This window comes from Stegostoma tigrinum, chromosome 5 (genome assembly GCF_030684315.1).
Source record: "Stegostoma tigrinum isolate sSteTig4 chromosome 5, sSteTig4.hap1, whole genome shotgun sequence".
Lineage (NCBI taxonomy): Eukaryota > Metazoa > Chordata > Chondrichthyes > Orectolobiformes > Stegostomatidae > Stegostoma > Stegostoma tigrinum.
Window position 1 is genome coordinate 36,169,672 of NC_081358.1, and position 12,910 is coordinate 36,182,581.

General features: G+C 39.5%; 1 protein-coding gene across 4 annotated transcripts in view; it reads left to right on the forward strand.

The window, feature by feature from the left end:
- nsmaf (neutral sphingomyelinase (N-SMase) activation associated factor) overlaps nucleotides 1-11,540 on the forward strand; it is a 69,405-nt gene extending 57,865 nt beyond the window's left edge. For all 4 annotated transcript variants that reach the window (XM_048529405.2, XM_048529406.2, XM_059645911.1 and 1 more), the window contains 5 exons: nucleotides 4,568-4,651; nucleotides 6,846-6,996; nucleotides 7,362-7,464; nucleotides 7,575-7,684; nucleotides 8,963-11,540. In XM_048529405.2, coding sequence (XP_048385362.1) covers nucleotides 4,568-4,651; nucleotides 6,846-6,996; nucleotides 7,362-7,464; nucleotides 7,575-7,684; nucleotides 8,963-9,057 — 543 coding nt within the window. In that variant the 3' untranslated portion in view covers nucleotides 9,058-11,540. The remainder of the gene's footprint in view (nucleotides 1-4,567; nucleotides 4,652-6,845; nucleotides 6,997-7,361; nucleotides 7,465-7,574; nucleotides 7,685-8,962) is intronic.
- The last annotated feature ends 1,370 nt before the right edge of the window (nucleotides 11,541-12,910 follow it).

Consider the following 12,910-nt stretch of genomic DNA (forward strand, 5'->3'; position numbering starts at 1 on the left):
CAATTTTCTGTTAGTTTGCCCTAGATTTTGGCTTCCGATATTGTGTTCCAATTCCACAATAGACTTGATCAACTGAACTACCGACTAAATCACACTATCACTTCAGAAAATTATACACTTGCACTTATTATAGTAGGACGTTGAATATTGCTTAGTCCAAAACATTTAGTAATTCAAAAATAGCAGTACGCCACCATACATTAAAGACTGGAAGGTTAATTTGCTCTTTGGTGACTAATAACTGTTCCTGTGTTAGAAATTGTAATACTCTATTTTTAACCCATTTACTGCCTTCGAAACTAAATAAACCACTAAATTACTGACCAAGGTATTAAACCACAAAAATTCATTTGTTTTATTTTCAATAATGAAGTACATTTCTGGTGTTTATATTTTGATATTCTAATCCCATTACTCCCAGTTGTTCTTGAATTGATCACCCGGGTGGATGAGCACAATTTAACCTGTTGGAAATTTCCATTTGAATGGCATTTATTTTTTACTCAAATATTTTTCATAAGTAAAATTGTGTGTATTTTGAAAGATGATGGTGATGATGAGAATTCTCTGGAATTGTAGACCTCCTTTCCTGAATAGAATCTTTTGTGCTTTCTAAAAATGAAAACTCTGTTCTTTAACTGAAAATGCTCCCAGATGTGGACATCTGGTTCATGCTCCCGTTTTCCTTCTGCCATCAAACCTGCAGGGGTCAAATTTCTGAAAACTTTCCATCACACACACAACACAAGCACCACCAGTTATAGATCATTTTAAATTGAGGCACTTGTCTATATATGATGGTCATGGTACTTAAGAAACAGTTGGTACAGATGTCCCACTGACCATAGACTGTTTTTGATGCCACATAATGTAGTAGCAACAATTGAATACTTACACAGAAATAGTAATGTTTACACTTGCAATGCCTATGCAATAATAAAATGCAGAAAATGACAGCAAGATGTTTAGAAATAAAGCTTACTAGTGTTAATTTCCAAAAAAAACAAGCAAATGTGGGGTTCAAGATAACCAAGTGTGAAACTGGATGAACACAGCAGGCCAGGCAGCATCTCAGGAGCACAAAAGCTGACATTTTGGGGTTCATTGGTTTATTTTGTGCTGTCAGTAAATTTTTCCCTGAGTCTACCATGGTTCAATGTGCATTGATTGAATTGTCTTCACTTTTTGACGATGACACACACATCCTTATCTGTCCCAATAATTAACATTAATGACACTTGTTTTCCTTCTACGTCTACATCTAGCAGACTCCGATATTTATACGTTCTGCAAGAGTTTGCCAGAATACTTGCAACTTTGCTGATGTGTTTGGTCTCTAATTTTGTTGTGGTCTTTTTTTAGGAGCCTCTGCCTGATCAATCAAGGTATCTAACTCAAAAAACATAGCACCCCTCCAGCTGACAACTTGGGCACCAGTATAAGTTTGAAAATGATAAAACAGTGTAGCTCCTTGATGGACTTGAGTGCATTCCTGTTAAGGATAAGGGAAGGCAGTATTGTGACAGAACCCTTAAAAGAAAATAGGCTTTTTAAAGAGGCCACCTTGCTTCAAAACATTAATTGTCACGTTAAACAGTGCCCAACATTCTTTCCCAGTGCTCTCCACATCTGCATCCCTGGGCTTACGGGTTTTCCCATGCTGAAAAGTGCAGTTCCTTGCCTGACCTGTATAAATTTGTTGATCCTACTATTGATTGCTGTACAAACTCTATTTCTACAAATGCAAAGCCTGCTGCAACCTCAGCAAAACAATTACAGCAATGTGTAGTCGCGTTTGTATGCTGTCGTCATTTTTAAAAATGCCCTGTGGCACTTCAGGAGGGCACATGGCAAGACTTGTGTTGCTGAACATAATACGTTGACAATACTTGAGAATTTTACTTGCAAACAACTAATCTTAAATCTCATTCCCCTAAATGTTTTCCTGTACCATATGTGTGCATATGCACACGAGGAATGGTAGAAGTTTGCCAATACCAAACTAGGAGGTGTAGCATGAAGTACTGGAGTATACAGGAGGATCAAGTCACAGGCTCAGTAGCATAGTACTCATTTGGTTCCAGGTTTGTCTACTTAATCCCAGCAAAAGCATTTCTGTACTGGGCAGTACAAACTAATGTGCCCTGTGATTAGACAGTACAATTCTCAGCATCTCCATGAGATTAACTGAAAACTGCTTGGCTCCTATTTGTGAGGCTGGATGAACACAGCAGGCCAAGCAGCATCTCAGGAGCACAAAAGCTGACGTTTCGGGCCTAGACCCTTCATCAGAGAGGGGGATGGGGGGAGGGAACTGGAATAAATAGGGAGAGAGGGGGAGGCGGACCGAAGATGGAGAGTAAAGAAGATAGGTGGAGAGAGTGTAGGTGGGGAGGTAGGGAGGGGATAGGTCAGTCCAGGGAAGACGGACAGGTCAAGGAGGTGGGATGAGGTTAGTAGGTAGCGGGGGGTGCGGCTTGGGGTGGGAGGAAGGGATGGGTGAGAGGAAGAACCGGTTAGGGAGGCAGAGACCGGTTGGACTGGTTTTGGGATGCAGTGGGTGGGGGGGAAGAGCTGGGCTGGTTGTGTGGTGCAGTGGGGGGAGGGGACGAACTGGGCTGGTTGAGGGATGCAGTAGGGGAAGGGGAGATTTTGAAACTGGTGAAGTCCACATTGATACCATATGGCTGCAGGGTTCCCAGGCGGAATATGAGTTGCTGTTCCTGCAACCTTCGGGTGGCATCATTGTGGCAGTGCAGGAGGCCCATGATGGACATGTCATCAAGAGAATGGGAGGGGGAGTGGAAATGGTTTGCGACTGGGAGGTGCAGTTGTTTTTTGCGAACTGAGCGGAGGTGTTCTGCAAAGCGGTCCCCAAGCCTCCGCTTGGTTTCCCCAATGTAGAGGAAGCCGCACCGGGTACAGTGGATGCAGTATACCACATTGGTAGATGTGCAGGTGAACCTCTGCTTGATGTGGAATGTCATCTTGGGGCCTGGGATGGGGGTGAGGGAGGAGGTGTGGGGACAAGTGTAGCATTTCCTGCGGTTGCAGGGGAAGGTGCCGGGTGTGGTGGGGTTGGAGGGCAGTGTGGAGCGAACAAGGGAGTCGCGGAGAGAGTGGTCTCTCCGGAAAGCAGACAGGGGAGGGGATGGAAAAATGTCTTGGGTGGTGGGGTCGGATTGTAAATGGCGGAAGTGTCGGAGGATAATGCGTTGTATCCGGAGGTTGGTAGGGTGGTGTGTGAGAACGAGGGGGATCCTCTTGGGGCGGTTGTGGCGGGGGCGGGGTGTGAGGGATGTGTTCGCTCCCTTGTTCGCTCCACACTGCCCTCCAACCCCACCACACCCGGCACCTTCCCCTGCAACCGCAGGAAATGCTACACTTGTCCCCACACCTCCTCCCTCACCCCCATCCCAGGCCCCAAGATGACATTCCACATCAAGCAGAGGTTCACCTGCACATCTACCAATGTGGTATACTGCATCCACTGTACCCGGTGCGGCTTCCTCTACATTGGGGAAACCAAGCGGAGGCTTGGGGACCGCTTTGCAGAACACCTCCGCTCAGTTCGCAACAAACAACTGCACCTCCCAGTCGCAAACCATTTCCACTCCCCCTCCCATTCTCTTGATGACATGTCCATCATGGGCCTCCTGCACTGCCACAATGATGCCACCCGAAGGTTGCAGGAACAGCAACTCATATTCCGCCTGGGAACCCTGCAGCCATATGGTATCAATGTGGACTTCACCAGTTTCAAAATCTCCCCTTCCCCTACTGCATCCCTCAACCAGCCCAGTTCGTCCCCTCCCCCCACTGCACCACACAACCAGCCCAGCTCTTCCCCCCCCACCCACTGCATCCCAAAACCAGTCCAACCGGTCTCTGCCTCCCTAACCGGTTCTTCCTCTCACCCATCCCTTCCTCCCACCCCAAGCCACACCCCCCGCTACCTACTAACCTCATCCCACCTCCTTGACCTGTCCGTCTTCCCTGGACTGACCTATCCCCTCCCTACCTCCCCACCTACACTCTCTCCACCTATCTTCTTTACTCTCCATCTTCGGTCCGCCTCCCCCTCTCTCCCTATTTATTCCAGTTCCCTCCCCCCATCCCCCTCTCTGATGAAGAGTCTAGGCCCGAAACGTCAGCTTTTGTGCTCCTGAGATGCTGCTTGGCCTGCTGTGTTCATCCAGCCTCACATTTTATTATCTTGGAATCTCCAGCATCTGCAGTTCCCATTATCTCTGGCTCCTATTTGTTGTGCTTATGCAATATATTGCATAAGACCTCTGTGGTTTTATTATAGGTGTGTTCTACTTTCAGACCTACTAAATAATTAATAGTAGCCATGGGATATCCTTTTTGTGTATGTGATATGGATTACAACTATTTGAGTCTTAATTTATTTCCATTGTTGAAGAAAAAGTTAATCACTTTCCAGTATTGGAAGTTCTTTTTCTTGACCTCGATGACATAATCTGGTTATCTAGAAACATTTTTAATTTCCCACTAAAGTTTAAGTAGCTGAGAATTTTTTTTCTTGCCTTTTGTTTGGCTGTAGGTCTGGAAATGTGCTTCTGCTGATCTCACTAACTCAAAAAAGAATAGCTGTGAGCTAATGGCTGAGCTGGAACATGATGCAGGTGTAAGTGCACACGCTTTGAAGTTTCTCATTATCACTGTATTCATTTAACCACATAGTGGTCAAAATTTGTTGATGATAAGAAACTGGAAACTATTTTAAATTGAGTAGAACAGTGTAGAATTTAAAAGTGCATTGACAAGTTGGAACAGGCAGACATGTGGCAGATGAAGTTCAATGCAGAGAAATGCATTCATATAATCAAGTGAAATGATTCATTTTGGCAGAAATAAAATGGAGAGATGAGATGAAATCAAATTAAAGGTACAACTCTAAAAAGGGTGCAGGAGCAAAGGGGCCTGGGTATGTTCCTGTATAAGTCATTAAAGGTGGCGTAATAGGTTAATAAGCATAGCATATCCTGGGTTTTATTAAAAGCGGTGTAGAGTACAGGAGCAAGGATGTTATGTTAGGTTTGTATGAGACATTGGCTCAGCCTCCATTCGAGTATTACATCCAGTATTGAGTGCCACACTTGTGATTCTTGATAATGGATCCCAGATAACAAATTTCAACCATGAATTTGATCATAGAAGATAGGAGACAGTTTTCTGTAGATTTGATGGAGGTATGCAAAATCAACCAGGAGCCTGGACAGAGTAACTAGGGAGAAAACTGTTCTCATTCTTGAAATGATGTAGCATGAAGAATCTTGGGTTCATCAGGGTTAGTCATCAAGGATTTGTTAAGGGAAGGTCATGTTTGACAAATTTGATTAAATTTTTTGAGGAGGTAACCAGGAGTGTTAGTGAAGGTAATGCATTTGATATGGTTGACATTGATTTTAGTAAGACTTTTGATAAGGTGCCCCATGGCAGACTGGTCAAGAAAGTAAGAGCTCGTGTGATCCAAGGCAAACTCACGCTTTAGATCCAAAATTGACCCAGTGTAGGAGGCAGAGAGTGATGGTAGAAGCGTGTTCCTGTGACTGGAAGTCTGTTTTCAGTGCTGTGTGCTAAGGCTCTTAAAGTTATTGGTGTGCATTAATGATTTATACTTAAATGTGGGGGATAGGATCAAGATGTTTGTGAATGACAATAAGATTAGTAGAGTGGTAAATAGCGAGTAAACTACAGGAGGACATCAACAGACAGGTCAGGCAGTGGCAAATGGAATTCAACCTGGAAAAGTGTAAAGTGATGCATTTGGAGATGGCTAACAAGAGAGGGGATTGCATTATTAATGGTTGGACCCTAGAAAGTGTTAAAGTTGAGGTACCTTGGTGTGCCCATTCCACAAAGCCCTGAATTTTGCAGGACGGGTAATTGAGAAGACTTGGATATCTTTATCAGCCAAAGCAGAATACAAAAGCAGGGAGGTAATGCTGAAAGTGTACAAAGTATTGATTAGACCACAACTGGAGTACTATGTGCATTTCTGGTCACCACATTACAGGAAGGATTGATTGCAGAGGAGATTTACCAGCATACTGCCTGGGCTGGAGGGTCTGAGCTATGAGGAAAGATTGTATAAGTTGTGGTTGTTACCATGAGAACAACAAAGATTGAAAAGAGACATGATTGAGGTGCGTATAAGAGAACATAGCTGGGGCGGATAGGAAGGTCCATTTTCTGTTGACAGATGGATCAGTTACCTTGGCGGGGGCGGGGGTTACATAGATTTAAGCCAATATTTAAGTAGTATTTAAATATTCACTTGCATTGCCATAGCCTTCGGGGCTATACCAAAAGCTGGAAAATAGGATTTATGTAATCCATTACTTACTGACTGGTATTGACCTAATGGGCTGAGTGACCTCCTGTGTTACGACTGTCTAAATCTGAACTGGTTCTAGCTGCACTATGATAACTCCGAGACTCTGATTCTCACTATCCATTCTCCTGAACAGCAGAGGGAAAGTGACAGAAACTCAGCATCTAAAAATAACACTATAGACTCCTAACTAAGAAATCAGCAAATATATGGTAAATTGTAAATTTTTACAGATTTAGACACTAGGCTCTGTTGTCCTGGGAAATGTAGTTTACTTTACACCAGAAACAGTTAGATGAACATGTACAACATGAATTGCTCTGGAATTATTTAAAAACATTTTCATTTTGATAAGACTTCTGAATTGGATAGATATATTAAAAGTACCCATCTGATCACGTTTGCTTGTATGTAGTGCACAGAAGAAAATTCTGGGTTCATTCTGTTTGGATGAAAGTAACTAGATTTGGATTTTCTTTGACAGGTAAATACAATAAATCTCAATCCTATTGGCACAATGCTTGTTTCAGGCAGCAAGGAAGGGACCGTCAGTATTTGGGACCTCACCACCTTAAGTATTTTATATCAAGTGCCTTGTCATTTAGGCACTGTCAATGATGTTGCATTCAGCCCGGGTATGTTTCAGGTTTAAATGTATTTTTATCAAATACAAACCTCATTACAGTCTTACATTGTGCAATGTTTTTCAAATGCATAATAGTTTGCTTTAATTGTGAACTTATAAACTAATCTTTGCTATACTATTGAGGTCATGGCTTTCTAAGCTGAATGTATTCAAAATTATGATTCCTGAATTTTTTATTGTTAACTGTTACACAGAACATTTGCTTATTGCCTGTATTTAATTAATACACATTAATTTTTTTTATAATGCAACTTGATCTTAGAATGACCTAATGAAACACAGCTTTAAAGTTTATTGTCTAACTGTCCACTTCAGTAAATTCTAATAAATATTTGAACAAGTTTATGATTACAGATAGTCGCCATGTTCTCAGTGCGGGAGAAGATTGTTGTCTGAAAGTTATTGATGTGCAGACAGGAATGTTGATCTCCACTTTGCCTACAGATCAACAGCAAAGGTAACAACTATGGTATCTATGTAAAAAAAAGTTAGAGATACATTGCAGATTATATTTTCCACTTAGACAAATTTGGAGATTTTTCTAATTTTGCAGAATCCTATTTTCAGGTGTTTTTGCTGGGATGGAAATACTGTTCTGTCAGGCAGCCAGTCTGGTGAGCTTTTAGTATGGGATCTGATGGCTGCAAAAATTACTGAAAAAATATTTGCACATTCAGGTAGGACCTTACCATTTGTTTTTCTGTGTTTGCTTCGCATTTCTCGAACTCTCTAATATCACCAACATTATTTCCAATGTTATGTTTGCACAGTCTTGCATTCTGAATGGGTAACGTTTTATAATCCCTTCTATAATCTTGTATTGAAATTGACCATATAAATGAAGCCTAAATATTCAATATATTTCATTGTTATAGTTTACATTTTCAAATTCTGCGATGACAGCGAGGTTAGAATGACAGTAGGAGTCGCTCCCAAAAACTTCCATTCATCTAGAGTTCTTTCAGGAGGTCGTGTACTGTGGATAATGGCAAACCGATAGATATACTCCGATTTCCAGAATGCATTTGTTAAGTTGCCACATTAAAAGCTATTGTGGAAAATAAAAGAAAATTCATGGATTGGGGTTAGCATCTTGATGTGGATAGAAGATTGACTTATTAACAGGAAGTCAAGGGTAGGCATAATTGGTTCTTCTTGAAGTTGGTGTGATGTAACAAATGGTGTGCCCAGGGATTGGTGCTCAGCTGTTCACGATTTATATCAATGGCTTGTATAAAGAGCAGAAGGGTATGTTTACCAGATTTGCTGACAACTCAAAAATAGGTTGGAAAGTAAGTTATGAAGGAGCGATGAGGAGGCTACAAAAATGTGTAGATAGTTTGTGTGTTGGGGGAGGAAACGGGGTGGGGGGGGGTGGTGGGTGGGTGTGTGTGCAAAAATCTGGCAAATGGAGGATAATGTGGGAACATGTGAAATTATCCGGATTGTTGAGAGGGATGAGAGCCATGTTATCTTAAGAGATTGCAGAGCCCTGAGATGCAGAGGGAATAAAGGGATGGTGTGGGTGGGGGGTCCTCATGCATGTATGCAGATCTAGCAGATAATTAGGCAAGCTAATAGAATGTCATCATTCACTGTGAGGGTAGGAAGATTATGCTTCAGTTATTGCAGGGCAGTAGGGAGAACACATCTAGAGTAATGGTAAGCTGTGTTGGTCACCTCATTTAAAGAAAGATTCATTAGAGGCAATTCAGAATAGATTTACTAGACTGATATCAAAAGTGAGGCTGATCTTTTGAAGTAAGGCTTATGTTTGCTGGAGTTTAGAAAAATAAATTTACTTATTTTTAACCAGAAGTGTAGCTTTTTCAGTTTGTCTATTTATCTATTAACTGCTGCAGTTTTCTACTTTTAAACATTAGAAATTGCCAAAGGAATCATTTTTTTTAAAAAAATCATTTGACATAATTGATTTTATTATCTTCTGTTGTCAGGTGCCGTAACATGTATTTGGATGAATGAGCATTGCAGCAGTATCATAACAGGAGGGGAGGACAAACAGATTATTTTCTGGAAGCTGCAATACTAAGTGCCTTTCTTTGAAATCCTTTGAGACATTGGCTTCTAGCACTTTTTTTAAATGAAGCAAGAGCTGTTTTAAAGCTGCATTGTCCATCATATATAAATAGTTATTAAAGCAATAACCTTCAGGACAAAGGCAAAATTCTGTGGATGCTGGAAATCTCAAGTAAAAAGGAATAAACATCATAGAAACACTCAGCATCTTTGGAGATGAAAGCAGTCAACATTTCTGATCAAAATGAGAGGTTCTCATCTTCTGGGTATTTCCACCAGTTTTGCTTTTGGTATAGTAAGATGATCTTGCATCTCTTGACCCCTTGTAGGAATGTACAAATATTTATCTTCACTCAATAAACCTCCTAAAACAGCAGCAGGATGGAAAGATTGACTTGATAGCTTGCGTATTCTTGCATTGGTCCTTCCAGCAAGCTGTGTCGTAGTGCAGTCCAAAAACAAAGTATTTTTGAGTGTTTCTGATATTGGAAAAAGATAATGAAGTATTGGGAAATATAACTTATTTGGATTTGACCAAAGTTTATACTCCTGAAGATATTTATTATGTTTTAGTTGCTGTATGAGTATTCTGCATTAAGTACATGACAAGTCTAAGTTCACCTTGTATTAGGACTGTGTCAGCTGGGTTGAGATTAGTCAGGAAATAACAGAATCAGCTGTCATAGAAAAATTCTAAACCTCAGCTGAGCCAAGGTTTAACTTTTATTTGTAATTCATTTTTGATTCAGTGGACTGGAGACCATAGCAAACCAAATTGCATGTCTGTCAAAACAGGATGTACCTGCAGAATCCACAAGTGCTTTTATCATAAACTAACTTATGAAATTTGCAAAATGTTTTACACAATTAATGTAAATATTGTTGGGCATCATCAATAGGATTTTTAAATTATGATTGTGCCTTGATGCTCTTTAATGTCTAAGAAATTTCTTGAACATGTTGACATCTCTGGTAGTTACTGGAAAGAAATTAAAGGTTGTGTCAAGTATTTTAAGCAGTATAGGAGATATACACTTTTCAGGCGACTAGGTTCTGTGGATAAATGATTTTGTGGAGTGGCAGCGGGGGTCATGACAATGTGACAAAATGGAGTATTTCATTATAAATTAAAACTTCCTGCATTAGGCAGAGAGTATTTGCCAGCTGGAATTATATCAGTAAATCTTTCCATTAACTCAGCAGATGTAAAATAAGGATTACAATTGTGGGTACAGTTTGCATTTTTATCTATTGGATTATATATTTGAAATGTTTGAATTACATTTTTATTTCTAGATTCTGTTCTGCACAACTGCATCCAAAGTACAAACTCATTAAAATTAGATATTTAATCATGAATATCAGAATGTCTTCCTGTTTCCAGAGCATTCTTTTAACACCACATTGTGAAACCCCAAATCAATTGTTTATGCAATAAGAACCCTTACCCCAGAGGTCTGCTTCCACTACCTGTCCAACCAAAGCTTTCCAGTATTCATCTCCTAACTGTCTAGTTCCTTATGGAAGGATAGTCAGATCTTTGCACCAGTTTGTTTAAATTACCATATGATTTCCACAAAAAGAATTAATTTGAAGGATGACTTTCTAAGTTAGATCAATTGCAAACATTGACTTGTAAGTCTTTCGCGCTGTAAACACTGTCAAGTGTTGCTCAAGATGAGAAGAGCATTAAAACAGACTTCTTTATCTATAAAGGTAGTTCACTTAACACCAACATTTATAAACTCTATTTAAATTTACATTTGGAAAGATAATCAACATGAGACTAAAACAAACATGGAAATTTATTTTTTTTTAAATCAGCTGGAAATAGAGTTGCTGTCGGTTTACATTGTTCCAAACTCATGTTTTCTATGGCTTTTGGAGATACATAACTTGAATGAAAAGTTTTGTTCCATTCTTTAAAATTGTTTGTAGATAGGCTTTGGTGTTTGTTATTTTGCAATTAATTTTATATGGTAGAAACTGTAACCTTGCAGTCTGGAAATCTCTAATCAGAAACACTTGTTATCCAGAATTTCTTTGAGTACATCCTCAACAAAATTTTAATGTAACCCTTTGAGTGGAAATGCGATTGTTACAATATTTGATAAAACCAAGTAAAACTAATTGTATCATTTTATGTACGGATGAGTAGTAAATCTGTAGTATTCTCTGTTCATCCACTTATGGTTAGATATTCTAAAGTCACTGTATAATCCAATAATGACTTGGTACCAAACATTCTGGACTCGAGAGGTTGGTGTATACGGAGCGTATTGATTACATTTGTGTAATTTCAGATATAATTTTGTGTTATTTGAATTTTTTAATTTTGTACTGTACATCAAACTTAAGTGACTTGCACTTTAGCCATTCTTAAAATTTTCTTAACTTAAAATACATAAACCACATACTTCACCCCAGTAGCCAATTGAAACTGACCGTAACTAATTATATAGCCACCACAGGCATGAAAATATTTCCGTATTCTGAAGAGGTAACATCTGTTTGTCTAACTGAAATAGCAATAAAGTTATGACGCAATTTATTGTAGTTGATTTAACCTATTTAGTAATTATCCCAAATGTAAAACTTCTGACTAGTATTTCCTCTGAACTGTGCAGCAATTTGATTTCCTGTGCAGTCGAGTACAAGTCAGCTTTTTGAGCTACGATGCATGTGCTTCAGCTCAAGAAAATTTAAAGGCCCAGATACTTAAAAAGATTGCACACAACAATTTGTAAAATGACTGCAAGTTTAATCAGCATTATGATAATTTAAGTGCAATGTATGACATAATACTAGTGAGGCTAATTAGTGCTGTCTACTTACATGATGAGAATTTCTAGTGTCTACATTTAGTTAAAAATACAATCCATTGAGCTCCTCCACATAGTCATGATTTTCCAAAATTCCATTAATTCTAGAAAGGTCCAACAAGACTGGAAGTTAGTAAATAGAAACGAAAAAAAAATCAGTGAACTACAGGCCATCAAGAAATGTTGTCATCTACTAATGAAGTCTAATACACCAGATGGATTGGTGCAGGGCCTCAGTTCTTTGCGATCAATATCATTGAGTTAGATATTTTATTCTCAGTCTCTTATTTAAATCTGTTGAAAATACAAAGGTTGGTGGGTATTTAAGCTGTGAGGAAAATGAAGAATGTAAACTTGCCTTGATGTAGCGCTTTTCGTGACCAGCCGACTTAATTACTGTTATACATTGCAGCTAACAATTTACTTTTGAAAGTGTTGTCACAGGAAATGTAGCAGATAATTAGCACACTAAAAGTTCCCATGTACAACAACATGCTAATGAAAAGATAATTCTTTCTCATGCAGTTCTTTAAATGATAAATGATGGTCAGAACGAGAGATTACTAATCTTCTAAATGGTACTGTGCATCTTTCGCATCCACACGAGCAGGCAGATGGACCCTCAGTTTAACAGTTCATCTGAACAGCACTGCACCTCCAGAATCAGACATCAGTGGCAGTTGTGAAAACTGTAGTTTTGATCAAATTACCACTCGACCTTCCAAATTGCAGAGAATACAACCTCTATTGTTTATTCTGTTAACATGCTCATTAGAAACAGCAACAGGCCATTCAGTACCATCATGACTGATCCAGTTGTGGCTTCAGCTGCACTTTCCTGTCTTCCTTCTTACCGTCTTCCCTCAAGGCCAACATTCCATTTGCCTTTCTAATTACATATGTGCCTGCAGACTTACTTTGATCAATTTAGAAGTATGAACCAAATCCTCCTTCTGCAGCTTTCACCAGTCTATTTAAATAATGTTCTGCTTTTCTATTCTTCTTGACAAAAATGGAGAAATCTCATTTTCCCCACATTATAAT